The sequence below is a fragment of the Oryx dammah genome, unplaced genomic scaffold, assembly GCF_014754425.2.
Source record: "Oryx dammah isolate SB20612 unplaced genomic scaffold, SCBI_Odam_1.1 HiC_scaffold_8, whole genome shotgun sequence".
NCBI classification, from domain to species: domain Eukaryota; kingdom Metazoa; phylum Chordata; class Mammalia; order Artiodactyla; family Bovidae; genus Oryx; species Oryx dammah.
The window spans coordinates 28,479,779-28,499,516 of NW_024070192.1; the positions used below are offsets into that span (position 1 = coordinate 28,479,779).

The following is a 19,738-nucleotide window of genomic DNA, read 5'->3' on the forward strand; positions in this document are numbered from 1 at the left end:
CCGGCCGCTCCTCATGCCAGCCGCCGCCGGCCGCTGACTCCCTGACGAAGCGGGCTCCCTGAGGAAGCGGACTCGGCACTGCCGAGCAGGGGCGGCGCCGTCGTCGTCACTGAGCGCTCCCGGGGCCGCGCGGGCGCCGGGGAGAGGTGCGGGCCCCGGCGCCCCCCATCCCCGCCCGTCTGCGCGTTGGCCTCTCCGAGGGTGCGGCTCCGCCCGGCCGCCGCCCTTCGCGGGCCAGGCCTTGTGCCTTCGCCAGCCTAACCAGCCGAGGACCCGCAAGCGCGCGCCGGCCGCTCCGCGCCGACTGCCGGCCCTCCGCGACGTCAGCGCATCTTGTAGGCCGCAGCGCGCGGCGCGGCGGACGCGCTACCTCCGCCGCGAAAATGAGTGCCCAGCTGCCGTTGGAGGCGGGAAGGAGCGCGCGAGCGGGCGGCGCCCAGGGCTGGACCTGCGGGGAGGCGGGCTTCCGGGAAGGGGCGACAGGAGGGACGGGGGCATCCCTGTACAGTGTGGACCCCACGGATACGATGAGGGCAAAGGAGCACCTCTGGTATCCAGGCCTTTCCGCGCCGTGTGAAGCCAGAGGCCTCGCCGCCAAGCCCCCACCCTTTTGCATTTACTGTTCAGGGCCCCTCATGGATGTGTAGGTCAGGGATCCTGCACCTAGGCATCCTGCGGCCGCTTGGCTTCTGTGAGGAACTGATGACAGTCCTAGAGAAATAAATGCTGATGCTCGCAGACTCCGTTTTGCTTGTTTTCAAGGCTCTAGTGAGAAACTGCTTCCCAGCCTCGGGTGTCCTGCAGCGTGGCCTCCGGCTTCCTTTGAAAGGCCTAAGAGTTTTCTTTCCTACCAGCTCACTGACGTTCAAGTGACAAGGAACTTACTTTACACTTGAAAAGTGACAACCTTTCCCTCAGAGAGGTGTCTACCGAAATCATTTTGTAAACCCATGCTTGAAAACGTCAGAAATCCCAGGTTCCATAATGGGCTGCATGTTCACTCGTTTAGCATATCTGCTCTCAAGTTATCTCTCACTTCCAGAGTTACATTTCCTACCTAAGGCCCTTTCCTGAACACTGATCTCTGAAGGCCCAACAGGGACCCTCAGGACATCCAACCTTGTTGCAATCAGCCTGGGAAATCTCCAGAGAGCAACTGGCCCCTTCCTCTAACTCTTAAAATGTGAAGTCTTGGGTTTATACTCCCAACTGTGCACACCTGCCTAATTCCCTCCCTATGTTAGTCTGGCCCAAGTGAGTGTTGGAGCCTGTGTAAGTCTACAACCTTCAAAAATTAACAGCAGGGGCTTCCCTGGCGGTCCAGTGGTTGGAAATCCACCTACTGGTGTGTGGGGGGAGTCAGGTTCCATCCCTGGTCTGAGAAGATTCCACATGCCACACGGAGGGCTGGGCCCATGTGCTGCAACCACTGAAACCCGTGCGCCTAAAGCCCGTGCTCCACAACAAGAGAAGCCCCTACACTGGAACTAGAGAAATCCCTCACACAGCAGCCAAGACCCAGTGAAGCCATATATAAATAAACAAATAAAAAATTTTTTTAAATGAGGAGCAAATGAAGCAAATTTGCACATAAACACAAAAATTCATTTGGAGATGATTCCTTACCTCTTTGAAAGAGTCCCTATTTTCTTTTCTCTTTAAACATGAGTATTTAAATATGAGTCAGTCACCTAAAACCCACTGAGAAGTAGTTCTCCAGGATGTGTATATTATGGGTTGTAGGTCCCTGAACCAGCTACTTCACCTCCGCTGCCTAGGTTTCCTCGTTTGTAAAAGGAAGCTATAACATCAACATATAACTTCACTGGGTGGTTAAGAGGATTAAAGGACTCATGTGGAAAGAGCCTGGAACAGTACTTGGCTCTGTAAAGCACTACTTAATGTGTGTGGACAGGGAATGTGAAGGACAGGGATGCCTGGCATGCTACAGTCCATAGGATCACAAAGAGTTGGACACAACTGAGTGACTGAACAACAACAACAAATGTGTGTGGGGTGAGTAAAATGAGATCAAACCTGGTCATAGGTGACACATGCTGGAGTCACCCCCTTGCCTCCTCTAGCCATGCCCCAGGTGGTACTAGGTGAATAGAATCCAAGCTTTGCAGTTCTAGCTTTGATCAATGGGCCATTACACCTGTGTAAGAGCTGGTTCTCTAAACAGTTCCCTGGAGAATTCACTTCCTATAAACTTTCTGTGCAGAAGCAGTGGGTGTAAAATTTTGGGACAGCAGAGAAGTCACAAGGAGAACTAACACCCCAGGACTGAGGCTGGCAGCCTTTCCCATGAAGTACCTGGCCACGGCCAACATCCCAGGGAGCAGAGCAGGAGGTGTCCAGGCTGTCCTGAGGCACCAACGCTGCTAGTTTTGGGGTCTGTCCGCCGAGGTGTCTTGTAGGGCCTCAGTACCCTCCAGGAGCAGTGCTTCAACCTTCCTGCTGGTCATCTCACCATCCAGACGAGGACAGGTGTATCCTCTGCCAGCTGAGCCAGTGCATGAGACATAATTCATAACACGGCCCTGTTCACAAGGTTGCATCCTCTAGGAATCGAAGGTAATTGAAGCTAATAACTAATATACAGCTTCGAACTGTTTATTTTTTAATGTCATTAAAATTACATTCCCACAGTAGGACATTATGGAGCTGTTCTTAGCGGCCAGGGGCCCTAAATTTAGACCTGCATCCCCTCCTGTACCCATAGGCTAAGCACAGGCCCTGGGAGCACATTGTTGCTTTAAAAAATATGCAGCTTTCACAGAAGGATTTCTGACCTCAAGGCTCACTCCTGAGGGGAGGTGGCGGTGGGGAGCACTGGAGTGGGGAACCTTTGCTAAGGGGATGTCTAGTTAGGACTATGTCAGTAAGCACATACGCCAAATGAGATAAAGCAAAAGAAAAAAAAAGAGAGGAATGTAGATAAAGACACAGGTGTGGCTCTCGGGTTCCCACTAGAGCAGGGACTGGAAGAGGCGTCTGCTTCTTTGTTCTTTCCCCAACAAGGCAGGAGGACAGAGAACCGGAAGCCACCAGTCTCAAACCCAAGTTCTTAAGGAGGAGATTCTGATGACCCCACTCTGGAGAGGTGCACTGAGCAATCCTCTCAAGACAGGAACTAGGGTTGAGGGAGGCAGGTCGAGTTGTACAAGCCTGCCGGATCCAGTGGAAGAATGGAAATTCCAAAACTTACCCCAAAAGCAGAGGCGAGTGGGCAACCCAGGAAGGATGATCAGGGGTCAAATTTAGGCTTTATTCAGGAATGCCCAGAAGGAAGATTTTGACTTTACTTCTGAAATCACTCAAGGTTGCCAATCTGATTCACTGTCATTGTTCTTTGTCCTATTAACCGTGTGTGCGTGTGCGTGTGCGTGTGTGTAAACATGCCTGTTGACACTATTGAAATGTTTCACTTTGTATATTGTGTAATAATAACTGCAGTGAGAGGTAAGATCACTTGCTAATATAAATTCTCACATAAACTGAGCTTCTCAGCCAAACACTGTATGATGTTGTGATGGTGAAGGGGTTCCTGGGACAAGTAAGTGTGACAAGCGTTCATGACCCCATCTCTTGGCAGGGAGGCATCCTGAGATTAGGAGAATCACCTGTTTATTATTATCTTCAAATCATGGCTGTTTGCTTTTATTTTGGTTCTATTGTCTCTACTTCGATCCTATAGCTGATGCTTAGAAATTCTTGGGACTGGTAGTGCACTGAGCTTTGATGTTTATACATGTACAGTTTTATTGAAAAATACAGAAATAAGCACATAATGTAAAGAGACCACAAACTTTGGATATATTTCTTAAAGCTTTCAGGATATATCATAACTACAAATCTTCTGAAATGACATCAAAAATAGACTCCAGCCAGGAATTTTCTGATACTGTGATAGCATGGCAACAGCAAGAAGCATCTTTCTATGTTATACATGAATCAGTATTTCTAGGACTTCCCTGGTAGTGCAGTGGATAAGAATCTGCCTGCCAATGCAAGGGACAGATGTTCAATCCCTGGTCTGGGAAGATTCCACATGCCAAGGGGCAACTAAGCCGATGTGCCACAGCTACTGAAGCCCGCACGTGCCCATGCACTGCAACAAGAGAAGCCACTGCAATGAGAAGCCCACACACCGCTATGAAGAGTAGTCCCTACTTGCCACAACTAAAGAAAGACCATGCTCAGGAGACTGAGCACAGCCAAAAATAAAATAAAATAAATAATTTTAAAATTTCATTTCTAAAATGAAAAACAATTTGATTATTTCAGCCAAAAATAGAGTAGCTAATTTTCACTATTGCCATAACTGTTCAACACAAAGAGCGCTTAAAACTTGAATCATTAAAAGTTAAAATGCTAAGCATATAGTTCACAGGAGTGGCCATAATGTTCTGTTAATGGTAATGGCTGAAATAAAGCGAAGAATGTTTTTAGGAAATGCCTTGGCAGTCCAATGGTTACGACTCAGTGCTTTCACTGCTGAGGGCGCAGGCTCAATCTTTGGTTAGGAAACTAAGATTCTACAAGCCATGTGGCATGGCCAAAAAAAAAAAATAAAAAGTTTTTTTTAATTAAAAAAATTTTAAAGAATATATTTATATGTCACAAGGATAAATTTCAGGGGATATCATGAGTCCATTGCCAAATAAAGCATCTGAAATATTAAACTCCTAAGGGAAATATTTGATTGATGTGATGATATAGAAAAAGAAAATATTTTAATTTTAAAACAATTTTATTCAAAAACTTAAACAGAATCTATTGAGAGGTTTTAAAAGAACAGTACATCTTCGACCATGATGGATTTACTAAAACTTTAAACAAGAAGATCAATATCAGTGTGTCATTACAACCTAGTTTTTTGCTCCCTGTTGTAAACCACATGCCTACTGAAGTGAGAAAACAGCTGACCCAGCTGGGTTCTCCAGAAACGGACTCTGATCTGGGGTTGGGATGGAGATGCTCATTAGGGATGGACACCAGTGACAGGAGGAGCAGGAACAGGTAGGACACCAGTGACCAGTGGCACTGGGAGAACTATCATGCTGGCTTGACCATGCCTGGGCCACCCCAGCTGAATGCTCTGGAGTTGAGCCCAAATGCCCAGCTCACTCTTCACCTTCTGGGGCTGCCCTGGAGGGCGTGACCCTGGGTGGCTGGGCTGCTCCAGCTGAGGCCCTGGACCAGTGGGGGAGAGATGGGGGCCGACTGTCCTTCCCCAGCAGGGCAGGTTCCTCCTCCCAGAGGAGTCTGGGCATCGAGTCTCAGGTGACCACAGGCTACACTTGTAGTAACAGATAACAACTCGGAACACTTGTGAGTCAGGCTGTAAGACCTGCACCATTAACGACAACAAAGTCTATTGTTGCACAGACAAGCATTTTTCTGCTTTTTCTGTTTTTAAAAGTACAGTTTTTCTTGGAAATGTTCAGAGCCCACTGCCGTGCTCCCATTCATCCATCTGCCTGTCCACATGCCCCCAGCTGCTGGGGTGGGCCCCGGGCAGGCTTCCCTACTGAGCTTCCAGGGATTGATTGCAGAACTACTCCCAGGTCCAGCCACAGATTAAGCAATAAGATACTATTTACTAAGTCCTTCAGCCTCATTCCTGAATTTGGGTGGGATGAAGAGTTCAGAGAGGATTGGAGGAGACAGAAAACAAACCCAGGTCCCCTGAGCCCACCACGTGGCTAAGATCTCCTGAGGGAACCCATGGCTGGAGGCCAAGCCACGAGAGGGGCGTGTTCCTGGAAGTTTCCCCGTTCTGGGCAGGGTGAGAGCTGTGCTGTGTGTGTATTTACGGAAGCAGGGCTGGGAGCTGAGGGGCCCACTGCTACTTTGGTTCATTCACATCTTCAAGGAGTCTTTCTTCCCTCTGCGGGGTCATCTCACTGGAGTTTGGTTCCCCAGAGCTGAGTACTGGTCCTCTGCTGGACCACTCCCCTCAGGAATGCACCTGCATGCAGTCAATCATGGTTAGCTTCTCCTTTGGCCACACCCACACCATCCGTCTCCCACCACACAGACTGCACCCAAGGGGCCTCTTTGCTCCGTAACTTAAGGTCCCACCCCAAGGCCAGGCCCTTCCTCCCCTGAAGGGAGCCGGACAGGGATGGGGAAAGGGTGGGGGCGGGTGAACAGGCCAAAGGCTTGCAATCCTCAAAAAAACTCTGATTTCAAAGGAGCCTGAAACAACCAGCCAACGAGGGCCCAAACGATTCTCAGCCACCTCATTTGTCTCTCTGGACAATAGGCCTGCCATCCTCCACCATCTCCTGTTCCTTAACAGTCCAGGAGTGTGCCTCTGAGGGTGGGTTCAGGCTGGGTACAGCCTGCATCTGAAGCGGTGACTCCACCTCTGCCTTCAACCTCATCAGGCAAAAAAAAAAAAAAAAAAAATATATATATATATATATATATGTTAGAAAAAGAAAAAAGGATGAAGATTGTTCTGAAAGCTAGTTGCTGTCTTGCAAAGTGTAGTGACTCCAAACAAGAACCTTTTTTTTTTTTTTCTTTTAATTGTTGTGGGTTTTGTGGGTCAAGGATTGGGGCGGGCCCATCAGGAAAAGCTCACCCTGCCCCTTGTGGTATCAGTATCACCGGGGCTGGAGGACCTGGAACAGCCCGACTGGAAAGGAGGTCTGGTAAGTTTCTTGGATCCCGGCTTGACAGGCAGGGGTGGGCTGGATTCACTCAGAGTCCCCCTCGTGCCCCATCCCGTCACTGCCCCCAAAAGAGTGACACTTTCCCAGTTGGGTATTGAGTTCTGTCTGGTTTACATATCTGGTTTACATCCGCCTCTCTCCTTGGCGTTATGTCCATATGTGGGCATCGTTCTGTTTGTCGTCTGCAGTCACTGCTCCTTCTGGCCTCTTCTCAGGGTCTACCATGTGAAGAAACCTTGAGCTACCTAGTATTCCGCTCTCAACAAACATCCAGGGGTGTCCAGTGTCCATGAACTTTGGTGACCTTGTGTGTTTGTTTCTGTTTGGTTCACACCCAGCACTGGGGTCGCTGGGCTGCAGGACACATCTCAACACTGACCGATACTAACAAGTGAACTCCAGGCTGGTCACACATTCCCCCGGCGGAGTATGAGTTTGAGCTCTGCATTCTCTCCCGTACTCGGTGGTGTCAGCCTTTCTATCCGCTTGGCAAGTGTGACAGGCTGGTCTTACCCCCTCCTCCCAGCAGTTCATTCTCTGGCCCAGGGATTCCCCTGGGGCCAGTGTCACTGGCGGGGGACCCGCTGCCTCACCTCTGCAGCTTCAAGGAGCAGTCCTCGGTGAGTCCTGGCAGTGGCTTGGATAGCTGGTGATGTGAAAATCGGTGAAAGTCCATTGGGGAATGTGAGTGGTGGCTGTGTCTTCTTCATTCCCTCATCGGCTGTGGTAGCCCCAGGCCCTGAGCCAGGGGACCTGGCTCACCATTATAACCCACCATGAACCAGATGTGCTGAGGACCAGTCGTTTACCCAATCCACTGCCCCTTCACACCGCTGTCGTAACTCTTCTTCGGTGTGACTATTTTCCACCAAAAGGCCCAGATCAGATGCCCCCTCCGGGAAGGCGCCCAGGGTTCTCCAGGCCCTCCTGGGTCTCCTCCATGTCTCCCATCCAGGCCTTTGCATCTGTTGTTCGCGCCGCCTGGAGCCCTCTTCCTTCATTATGGCCCCTCACCACCTTCTCGCTGTTCGACCCATTTGTCTCCTCCACCTCAAATGTAAAGATGTAGTGTTCTAGCCCCCAGGCCTGGAAGACGCCCTGACACACAGACTCTGTTGACTGACTACATCCCATCTCCCGATGTACTGTCCTGGGCTGGCTGGGCTCCACACAGCTGGGCGACCTGTCCAGAATAGAACCAGGAAGGAGAGCAGCTCCTCATGTCTGGATGGAGTCGGGTGAGGCCACAGTGGGATCGCAAGTGAATTGGAGAGGTGAGTCAGTGCACATGAGGAGAGAAGTGTTCCCGGGTCCAGCAACTGTGACTAACCTGGAGAGGCCGGTACAGGGAGTGGGCAGAGGATGAAGGAGATGGAGCCAGAGGATAAGAGAGACACTCAGAAGGGCTTCATTCAACAAACCTTTGTTTAACACCTGAGTGGGGGGATGGGTATGGGGGCTGTCAGGGGACAGGGCAGGAGGTGAAACAGGGAAAGGGGCCGAGATGGACAGAGGAGGGTGGACTTGGGGCAGCGAAACAGACCAGGAGATGAAGCCAGTGGGTGTTAGGAAACCCTCCTGATTTTCTTGTTTCTAATATTATCTTCATTTACAATAAACACAAGAGCGAATTATTGTAGAAGAGACGTTCAGTCTTGGCAGAAATACTTGTAGTCTCTTGCTTGATCTGTCTACGAGTTTTAGAAAGGTGAGAGGGATATTGGTATTTTAAGCCATTTTAAAGTTTGTGTGTTTACTTATGTAGTTTTTCTTTTTTTTATTTTCAAAAAAAGTATAAATGGTATTGTACTCTACATGCCCAGGGCCAGCTTTCATACTCTTTTTTAAAATTTAAAAAACATTTAGTTGGCAGTGCTGGGTCTTAACCCACTCCAGTGTTCTTGCCTGGAGAATCCCAGGGACGGGGGAGCCTGGTAGGCTGCTGTCTATGGGGTCGCACAGAGTCAGACACGACTGAAGCGACTTAGCAGCAGCAGCAGCAGCAGCAGCAGGTGGGTCTTAGTTGCAGCTTGCAGTACCTAGTTCCCTGACCAAGGACTGAATCCAGGCCCCCTGCCTAGGGAGCACGGAGTCTCACCCACCAGACCACTAGGGAAGTCCCTGTTTGCTTTCTTTTATTTGTGACCACCCTCCCTTTCCTCCTCTCCCATGAGACTTATGTCAACAATCTATTACAGATTTTCCCCACACAAAGATGGTCATATACAAATATATGTAAACTGCTGCTTATAAACAGGTATGTGGAAAACATCCTTCCTGTATGTCAGTTTGACAAACAGGGATCATATGATACCCTTTTGTATTTTGCTGTTCTCAGGTATTACCTGATGGGATTCCTTTAAGTTACTTGGTGCAAAACTAATTAACCCTTTTTCAAGGCTGCATAACATTCCCTGGTATGGACGCATCAGAATGTATTCAGGCATTCTCTGTGGTTGGACATTCACTGTTTCCTGATGTGTGTGTGTGTGTGTGTGTGTGTGTGTGTTGGCCACTGTGAACGCTGTTGTGTTACATTAATTTTTTATGAATTAGTGCTTCTATTTCTTGGACTAGATTCTCAGGTGTGGGATTGCTTGGTCTAAGTGTATGGATTTTTAAATGTAGGTGCCTACCTCGAGGAGCTTATTTTCAGTGAGGGAAGCAGACCATGCATAGGACAAATAACATATCTGGGAGTCTCACTAGCAACAGGTACCAAAGTGAAGTGAAAGTGAAAGTTGCTTAGTCATGTCCGACTCTTTGTGACCCCATGGATTATACAGTCCATGGAATTCTCCAGGCCAGAATACTGGAGTGGGTAGCCTTTCCCTTCTCCAGGGGATCTTCCCAACCCAGGGATCAAACCCAGGTCTCCCACATTGCAGGCAGATTCTTTATCAGCTGAGCCACAAGGGAAGCCTAAGAATACTAGAGTGGGTAGCCGTTTCCTTTTCCAGGGGCTCTTTTCAATCCAGGAATCAAACCAGGGTCTCCTGAATTGCAGGCGGATTCTTTACCAACTGAGCTATCAGAGAAGCCCAACAGGTACCAATAAGAAAACTAAACCTGGGAGGGAGATAAGAAGCATGGGGGGAGGGGCCCAATTTAAGAAAAAGTGACCCAGAATGACTTCACTGAGGTGACATTGGAGTCAAGACTTGAAGGAAGTGAGGCTGTGATCCATGCAGAGGGGAGGAATTCCAGGTGCAGAAGACCCGAGGCAGAAGGGTGCCTGTAGCCCTGCGTGACTGGGACTGAGTGGATCAGGGGGTGGTGATTGGAGATGATGTCCCAGAGAAAACAGGCGAGAGGCTATAGAGTCTCAGAGGTCATTGGAAGGACTTTGACTTTCTCCTGGGTCAGATGAGAAGCCTTTGTAAGGTTCTTAAGGAAAGAACAACATCATGACAGTAAAACTGAACAGGAAGTAGTTCTCACCACTGGAAGAAATGTTGATGGGGACTTCCCTGGTGGTCCAGTGGCTAAGACTCTGTGCTCTCAATGTAGGGGTCCTGAGTTCCATCCCTGTTCAGGGAACTAGACCTAATATGCCACAACTAAGAGTCCACATGCCACAACTAAAGATATCAAGTGCTGTAACTAAGACCCAGTGAAGCCACATAAATACAAATAAATACATTTTTTTAAAGGAAGAAATGATAATGATTATGTGATGCAACAGAGGTGTTAGCCAATGCTATGGTGGCCACCATGTTGCAATATAAATGGGTCACATCGACATGGCCGGCCCCTTGAACTCACACAAGGCTCAGTGTCAACTCTATCTCAGTGAAAGAAGTGGGCAGAAAGCAGAGTGCTTTCTCACATGCCTCCACTCCCACACAATCTCAGCATCCTCTCCTCCAGCAACATCCCCACCGGAGGGTAACACGTGTTACAGCTGACGAACCTGCATGGAGACATCCTCACCACGCAGAGTCACCGTTTACGTGAGAGTCATGCCTGCTGTTTTGTGTTCCGTGGATCCAGTAAAACATCAAAATGGAGACAAATTTCTCTCTCTTCTTACCTTCTGAGAGTTTTTTCTTTTTTTAATTGAAGTATAGTTGATGTACAATACTATATAAGTTATAACTGTATCACATGATGATTCACACTTTTTAGATGGTATCCTCCATTGATAGTCACTATACAATATTGGCTATATTCGCTGTGCTGTACAGTGGGCCCTTGTAGCTTATTTTGCTAACAGTTTATCATGAAGTAGAGTTGGGTTGTGTCAAACGCTCTTTCTGCTTTGCTTTTTGACAGTAGAACTTTTCCTCAGAAATCAATAAGTGGGTCTCTCTGGTGTGGAGCGTGTCGTGGCTGTGGGAACTTAACATGAACTGTCCCTGAATCTGACGCCTTGACCCTGGGGGCTCACAAGACCAAGTTTGGTGACCTCCCGGGGGGCAGGCAGCAAGGTCGACAGCTCCCCAGCCCCTGCCTGCTAACACCCCCCACTGCCCACCCACTGCGCTGGGCTGACTTCGCCTGTGTCTTGAGCTTTCCCTCAGGTTTTGCTGATCTCTTCTCTTCTGCTCTGAGAGCCCATGCACAGTCTTGGTTCTTGCAGCCCTTGGTTCTGCTTCTTGCTTCCTTTGAGGAAGGCCCCCAGCCTCCCCAGGCTTCCTTCTCTGAGAGGCTGACCCACCAGCTGTGCTGCTGACCTCAGACAGGCCGCAGGCTGGGCCCCCAGAGGCAGAGGAGGTGGCTTGGGGCCCTGTGGTCAGGACAGGATGTTCACTTCCTCCCATGCTGGTTGAAGACCTCAGCTCAGCAGTTCTCCCCACAGTGGGGAGAGGAGGAGGAAGGCTTGTTTCCCAGGGCTGGCTCCACTATAAACAAACCCTGTGATTAGAGTCACCTCGAAGGAGGAATTGGGCCTGCACACAAAGCCCTGAGTCTGCACTGTGAGGGCAGCCTTGGGAAGGAGAGGATTAGAGCAGGTCTGTCCTCGTAATAAAGCAAAGAATTCCAACGTTCCACCCTTCTCTTCATCACCCAAACCTTCCGATTGCACTGCCAGACATTTCCCAAGCCAGTGAACATTCTCTGCCACCACCTGGTGCTGAAGAACCATTATATCCATTTCTACAGAAGACACAGAGGTCCAGGGAGGCGAGGGAAAGGCTGACGACCCACAGCAAGGGTGCAGCACCAAGTGGAATGGAAGCTGTTGTGTGTTAGTTGCTTAGTTGTGTCTGACTCTTTGCAACCCCATGGACTGTAGCCCGCCAAGGCTTCCCTGTCCATGGGATTCTCTAGACAAGAATACCAGAGTGGGTTGCCATCCCCTTCTCTAGGGGATCGTCTCAATCCAGGTCTTCCTTTCATGCAAACAGCACAGTGCAAGTAAGCTCTGATCTCCTGCGCGTGGCTTCTTCCACTGGCCTGAGGGTGGACCATTGGGGCAGTTCTCAGACTTTCTCATCTCACAACCCTTGATAGCCTATACGTGGGTCTCACTTCAAACCAGTCTTTCACCTACTCATGGTTTGGTGAATCACGCATCAGTCATTTGGACAATATTTGTTCATTGGATTATGCAGATCTTCCAAATATGACAAATTTCATCATACAATATTTTTTGAATGACATTTATAAGTTTGAGCTCATCTGAAATGTCTTTCAGGATGGGAAGCTATCAAGCCCACCATGGTGAATATCAGTTTTCCAAAATTCTAGTTTTTAAGTCGAATTTCATCCTAGGCAATAAATACTGACAGCGTTTTCTTCTCAAAGGGACAAACAGGCTCACTTCCTTCATTTTCATGAAAGAAAATGTCTTTGTAAGACCCAAACCTGAGTAGCAAGTTGGTCAGGCGTGCCCTCGTGGGGGTCCACATGATGGCCAGGGGCAGAGCCTCTCCTAAGCCAAGTTGCCCCTCGATGTAGAGGGCTTCCTGGGTCCTTCCATGATGTCCCACATGACATTAAAAATATGCACTTAAGGGTCGCGATTTAATAAAATTAATAATTGTTACTTCTTCAGAACTTTCCTGGGGGTCCAATGGTTAAGACCTTGAGCTTCCAATGCAGGGGGCACAGGTTTGATCCCTAGTCTGGGAACTAAGATCCTGTATGCTGAGTGTTGTAGCAAAAAAATTAAAAAATAATCATTACCGCTTCACTCTTAGAGGAAACTGGCTCTTTTTTCTTTCAATGGGAAGTGTATGGCGGGAAAGAACACAAGGACCTCCGGCACAGTGTCCAGATTCCTGCTAAGGGGACATGATCACTTTTGCATAATCAATACAAATACTCACACAGTGAAAAAGACAGTTCACATCTCAGTGTTATTATGAAAATGGTTCTAACCATGCAGACCTTCTGAAAGGGTCTCAGGACACTGGGCCCCTTGGGAGCTGTTGGACCCGTATGAGTGAGAGCCTCTTGTGGGAACAGGTAGGGAGGTTTCTGACTCAAAGGCGTGGGAAGCCTTGGTTCTGATCCTGGGCAGACGGTGTCCAGGAAGGCCATGAGCTGGGCCTGGTTCATTTAAAGCAAGCTTTTTCTTTTTTTCCTCCAGCATCTCCCAGGCCATGATCCCCAACGTCAGAATCAGGCCTTCCCTAGGAAGAGCTCACTGACATTGGGTCGGGCAGAAAGGCCCTGACCTACTCGAGTTGGATGCTGTATGAGGATGTGCTCGGTGGGGATAAGGGAGAGGACTCAGGTGGACTGGATATCAGGGAGGGTCTTAGAGGAGGCTGGAGGAGTGAGACTTCAAAGTGGAAGGACTTCCCTGGGGACAGTGGTGGGGAGGTTGTCTGCAGAGCCCATGGAGGAAGAGCGTGGAGTTGAAGGTCAAGGGTTGCAAGATCTAATAGGTTAGGTCACCCAGGGATTTCAATGCTAAATACGAAATCTGGACTTTCTTCAGCAGGCCACAGGGAGTTCATGAATCATATAAGTGATCCTACACTGAAGGCAAATCTCGATTTTTATAAAGGAAAAAAAAAATTTTTTTTAATTAAGGTATCAGAGTTTAAATCTTTTGGAATGTTGACGAAACAGTCAGATGTCTAGTTATAACATCTAATTTATTTAGTTACATGTGCATATTTAAAATAACAGTATATACAAGAATACATTAGTACAAAATATTGCTTCCCCCCCCCATCTCACATTTCAAGTAACAACTTTATTCCCACTCTTCATGTGCACCTTGGACACTGAAGTCTTCATCCCCATAGAGCCGTGGTTTCTGGAGGCACTCCTCCTAGGTTATCTGAGATGCAGCGTAAGACACATGTCTGACACTGGCCTTGGGAAGCCTGACCCAATCCAGCGTCAGGACAGTCCTCTCCAGCCCTCACTTGTCATGTTGTTCAGGCTTATGAACCTTAGAACAAAACCACTTGCTTATTGCTTCTGAACTTGCTCTTTGAAGCTGGTTTACAAAACCCACTAGTGACAGGGAGGGAACCCCCGCCCCCCACAATCATTCATACCCTTCCCACACCCTTCCTTTAACCCATTCCCATGGGAGGGCCTGATTTGAGGTTGTTTGGGACTGAAATGTGAGGGGAAACCAGAGGTAGAGCAGTTGTAGGAGATGACAGCCTGACTGTAGGGGTGACTGGAAAGTAGTTCTTGGGGACAGGGCCAGAGTCCCAGGTGGGGTCAGCATCCCAGGTGCCCTTGGCTTGGACAGCCGTCTAATGCTGATAAGGGATTTATGTGCTTGAGTGAGTAACAGGTCTCAAGTTACACTTCTGAGTAGTGTGGGCACTTTCGATCAGAGGGCATGAAAACATTCATTTCCCATTTACAGGAAAGCTTCTGAGATTCTCAGCAGCAGCAATTGGGAATTTGCTAAAATGCAAAATCTCAGCGCCCTCCCCTCCCCTGCGCCCCCAACCACATACATTAACCCAGAAATTCTGGGGTGGGTCGGGGGAGGGAAGCAATCGATTGAACACGTTTTCTAGGGGGCCCTGATGCACGTGAAGCGTAAGGTCACGGCTTTCAGGTAATGGGCGGATGTCTTGAATGGCTGCCTGGACTTGACTTGCAGCTCTGGAGGGGCTGGCTTTCCTCCAAAGCCTGTCTCCCTGTTTATAACAAGAAAAAGGTGCGTGCTTAGGAGTATTGCATGGATTCCATGGGAGAGCACCCGGCATGGGGGGTTCCCAGTGCCGGTTAGTATGAAACCATCTCTAGAGGGGACCTCACAAGAGGCTGACCAGCTTGGTGTCAGCCCAACAGTGAGTGAGACTTGCCAAGATTGGGGTTTTCACATCACGTTTGTAGTAACTTTACACTAGGATCCTCATTTCTCGTTTATAAGGTTCACATCTCCCGAGAGTTCTGCAGACAGCCCCATGGGGCTGAGGCTGCTCCTAGGTCTACCCCAACAGGGCCTAGCCTGGGGGGCCCGAGGGGTCAAGGTGCCCAGCCCCTTGCTGTTAGCCAGGTGCTCAACACTTGAGAAAAAATGGCAATGAGGGAGCAGTGTTGCACACAGACAGCCCTCTGGGGGCTGGGAAGGGGGTTCAAAGGTGGGGGGGGTAAGGTCATGAACCCTGGTGACCTCCGCCAGGGCTCTGGGAGGAAGCGAGGTTAAATCATTGGCTCAAAGGGCCGTCCTGGCTCTAAAACCCCAGCATCTGCTTCAAATGCGCTTCTCACCTGTCTCCTTGTTGGAGTGGAAGCTCCAGTGGCCCAGAGGGTTTCACCCTACTCTGTGTCCCTGCATCATCAACACTTCTTCGTAGGCATTAAAGTACTTCTGCGTGGGTGACCAGCAGCTCTGTCGTTAAAAAAAGGGCTCTTTGCCAAGATGAGGGGCCCATGGGCTCAGGGCGGAGCTACACCTGATCTGGAGGCCCAGCTCCCACTGGCCCACAAGGTGCCGGCATATGGGTTCTCATTGAGATGGAGGGAGAGGTCAGCTCAGGTCATTTTGGAGTGAGCTGGAAAGCCACTTATCATGGACCTGGGTGTCAGGAAACACCACTACCACAACCCTCACTAGCTCCTTGGAAAATGCCAGTTTCCTCTGGCTGAACATAAGCCACTCTTTCCTGGCACCTGCCCGCCTACCACTGAGGCCCAGTTGCTCTGCCTGGGCTCATGAGCAACCCCCAGGGGCCAGCTGAGGAGAGCCCCGAGGCTGCACTGCCGTGCCTAGGGTGGTTTGCCAGCCACAGGCTGGGTGGAGGGAGCGGATGAGGAAACACGCGGTGGTGTGAAGCTGAAGGCAGAAGAGGTCCAACCCTGAGTGACAGGCATCAGGCGGGCTTCCCTCCATGCACAGGGACATCCTCTAGGCCTTTGCTCTCAAGGATCCCTCAACACCCTGCCAGCCATTTCCTTGCCCCCTCACCCAACTCCGTGCAGGACGCAGCTCCCTACTCTGAGCCCAAGCAGAGGCCTCCTCAGCAGACGGCCCCGTAGGGCAGCTATTCAGTTGGGCTCCTAAGCTGTAACCCTGAACATGCTGCTGGAATTAACCCCCACATCCAGCTCCAATCAAAGGCCAGACTCTGTGCCCAGTACCAAGTGGTAGGCACTCACAAATTCTGTGATAATCACTGCACTCCCTCATTTGAAGCTTTTATTAGCTACTCACTAAATGGGCACTATTTTATGCCTTCTATTTCTAGGTTTTACTGTCCATTGGTGCCAAAGAGGAAACGGAGTTTATCTTTCATAAGGATGTTTGGGAAGTGTCCAAAGACCCTAGTGTAGGTGACCATCCCCCAACAGGCAAAGCCCTGCCCTTTTCCAGGCCAGAGTAGCTTCTCCCTGGAAAAATGAGGGAGTGTCTTTTAGTTCTGTGAGTTTAGGATTCCACTTTAAGAGAATACACAAAATGACCAAGAAAGATTTGCTGAAGAAAAATTCCCCAGAATTTAGTGGTATTTTGCAAACACGCTGAGCACACACAATCCTTAGTGATCAGAGCTATCTGGTAGTAGTTTAGTCAAGGTCCTTTTGGTTGTAAGAAAAACTCACTTCAGATTGATTTTTAAAAAGCCAAAATGCATCCTAAGGATACCCGAGGGACTGGCGCAGTCCATGGCAAGGAAGCAGGAAACCCTCACTGGCCTGCTGGCTGCAAGGCAGCCGCTCCCTCCCACGTGCTCTCAGGTCTGTGTTTTCTGCTTGTCCACACGGCGCCGGCTCAGGGGTCCTGACTCGTAAGTGCCCTGTGTGCACTGGCACCCCAGACAGAGCCTGGGACTTCTCCTTCCCCTTGAAAACTTTTAGGATAAAGCATTTTCCTGGGCCTCTTTGGATCAGGAGAAGATCAACCCTGGTCCAATAAACTGGTGTGTGGGAGAGGGGAGGCGAGCGGTCATTGTATACAAACACGGCCCCACAACAGCGTCCTGAAAGAGGGACCCAGGGTATCAGCAGGTTGCTTAGCTGTTGGTACTTAAATACAACAACAAAAACAAAGACGTCTGTACTTGTCTGTTCCGAGTGACTTTCCCCTCCGAATTCTTACTGAACTAGCCAGAGCTTCAGAAATATAAATACACTTTGTAATGTTCTACTGAATAATGACACCCAAGCAGAAGAGGTTAAAACAGCTGCTCCCAGTTTTACTGCTCTCACTGGGCTTGGCTGATGCTTTTTATTTTCATCACATCTTACACGAGTGATGAAGATGCATCCGATCACAAGAGGTACCCTCTTTCATAATGTCTTTTTTCTTTTTAACAATGTGTATGGGTGTCAGCATGACATTAAAGCTGGATGTTCAGGGAAGCCTGCTTCATGGGCACGCTGTACACAGCCTGGCTCTCAAGGCCAGACGACCCCTCCCATTCTGAGGAGCAGGAGCGGCCAGAGACAGAGCTTCAGGACACACTTCATTTCTGTGTCCTACAGCAGGCAGGGCAGGAAAAGCCAGCCGGTCTCCAACCTGCTATCCTTTTCTTTATAAGGCCCTCACAGCTACCAACATCCCTACCAAGAAAGCACAGCACACACAGGTATAGGACTGGACAGCATCTTAATGGAAAGCACGCATGTCAACAGCCTAGACCCTGACAGACATTGTTATTCCAAAACATGCAGAGGCGGCATGTCACCCAAAACCACAGTTTATTCTATGAACTTTATATTGCTTTTGTTATTTAAAGACTGAAGCAAAGCGACATGGATGGAAGTATTCTGTTAAAAGAACAAAGTGAGTCAATCACAGCACAGGCAACTAATAATACTCGGGTCTATGCCACACGCTCCAAACACAGGGCTGAGTCCAGCAGTGGCTCTGTTCTGGGTTCTTGTAAAGCAAATGGAAATACTGGGAGGAATCAACACATTTCAATAGAGGAGCCATAAATGCCCTGAAAGCAGAAAGTTGACACAATTTTAAATATAATTCATATATATTTTAAAATCAAACACAATTAAATAGAATATGGTTTAAGTACATGAACACTTGGCTTTAGAAGAATAACAGAGATGGTACACAGTACCAAAACCCACACACAGCCTTTCTGCTTCATCTGTTGATGAAATGGCGTGCCTCTTGCACAGTCAGGTATTGCAGTGGAAGGAACTCCATTCATTCAAGACTTTCTCAAGGACAGAGGTGATTATTAATTATATATTTATATGTATATATATATATATATATTTTTTTTTTTGCAAAGTCTGAGCAAAAGCAGTAACACCTAAGAGAATGTTCTTCCCCCAACAGTCCGGGTGGCGAGGCCGTGCTGGCAGCACCGCCATGGAGTGTGCTTACCGCCAGGGTGGCTCCACTGGGGGCAGTGTGGCCCAGACCCTGAGGCCAATGGAGTGGAACTGCAGCGAGCGGCGTCTCATGACCATGGACGAAGGAGAAAGGCCACGAGCTGCACACTGCCAGCGCAGCAAAGATGGGCGGCAGGGGTCAGAGATGAGGGCCCTTTTCCCCCACCCTTGCCTGCCCACACCCCTGCCCGCCACTTGCTTTAAAAAAGTGTACAACTGGGAACAAACATTTGTTCAAGGAACCACAGGGGAAAACTGGAGTGACGGTTGTTGCAAATTCCTTTCTTTGTGTGCTGTGAGGGGAGGGACGTCTCCAGAGCACAGAAACTGGAGGAGCAGGGCCTAATGCTCACAGGGCAGAGGGCGGCCCCTCCAGCAGAGGAGCTGATTTACGTATATTGCATCCCGGGAGCAATTAAAATGTGAAAACGGCAAACTGCCACCAAAGGGAAGGACAATGTTCACCACACCTTGACCCATGACCTCTCAGAGTCCTTCCAGATGAACTGCTCTGTGCAGGCCCTATTCCGGGGAAGGAAAGCCACCTGCCAGCACTGAGCTGCCTGGCTGGGGCCAGGCCGACTCACCTGTTTGTGTAGGAGATGGAGCAAAACACCCCAGGCACCTGCCTCATGATGCTGCTGGGGTGGGAGACTGCCACAGTGGCGCATCAAACACCAGCTCCATGCCCACCCGCCTCCCATGGCACCTGGCCCTGCAGATCCCTGTGGGCTAAATTCTTCTGTGGATGGGTTATTGCCATTGGAAAACGATTAATCTCTAGTAGTGTAAACAGTGCCCTTTGGTCTCTCTGACTGTCACTGTGCGATCATCTGGGTAGCAGGGCATCTACAAGCCGCTCTCCATGGTGGAAGTCTGGGATTGTCTGCCCTTCTTTCCTGGGAACGACAGTGAGAAGAAATACAGTGCTGTTTTCATTGGCTGTGGTGGGGAATCCAACCAAAGGAAAAAAGTTTTCTTATTTTCCAAAAGCAGATTTCCTTGATCTCAGGTCTGAGTCATATCTGAAAAAAGGAAGGAAAAGACAAAGGTAAGGTACATTTCTACAACCAGGGACACAGTACTGTCACAAGGAAAAAGGGGACGCAGTGCTGAGTGAGTGCCTCCCGCATACCAGGTACTGTGTACCACCTCAGGACCCTACTACAATCACCTCCACTTACAGCAGAGCCAATGAAAGGCTGAAGATGCCAAGTACCCACCCGAAGGTGATGTGATGAGGACTGACAACCAGACTTGCTTTTTTATCTTTCTATCTAGGTAATAGATATTAGAATGAAATATCTACTTTTTGACAAATA

At 49.1% G+C, this 19,738-nt stretch overlaps 1 protein-coding gene across 2 annotated transcripts in view; it reads right to left on the bottom strand.

Moving 5' to 3' along the window:
* Positions 1-13,722: 13,722 nt before the first annotated feature.
* Positions 13,723-19,738, bottom strand: part of AKAP10 (A-kinase anchoring protein 10) — a 46,911-nt gene continuing 40,895 nt past the window's right edge. For both annotated transcript variants that reach the window (XM_040245874.1, XM_040245873.1), the window contains one exon: positions 13,723-19,441. In XM_040245874.1, coding sequence (XP_040101808.1) covers positions 19,436-19,441 — 6 coding nt within the window. In that variant the 3' untranslated portion in view covers positions 13,723-19,435. The remainder of the gene's footprint in view (positions 19,442-19,738) is intronic.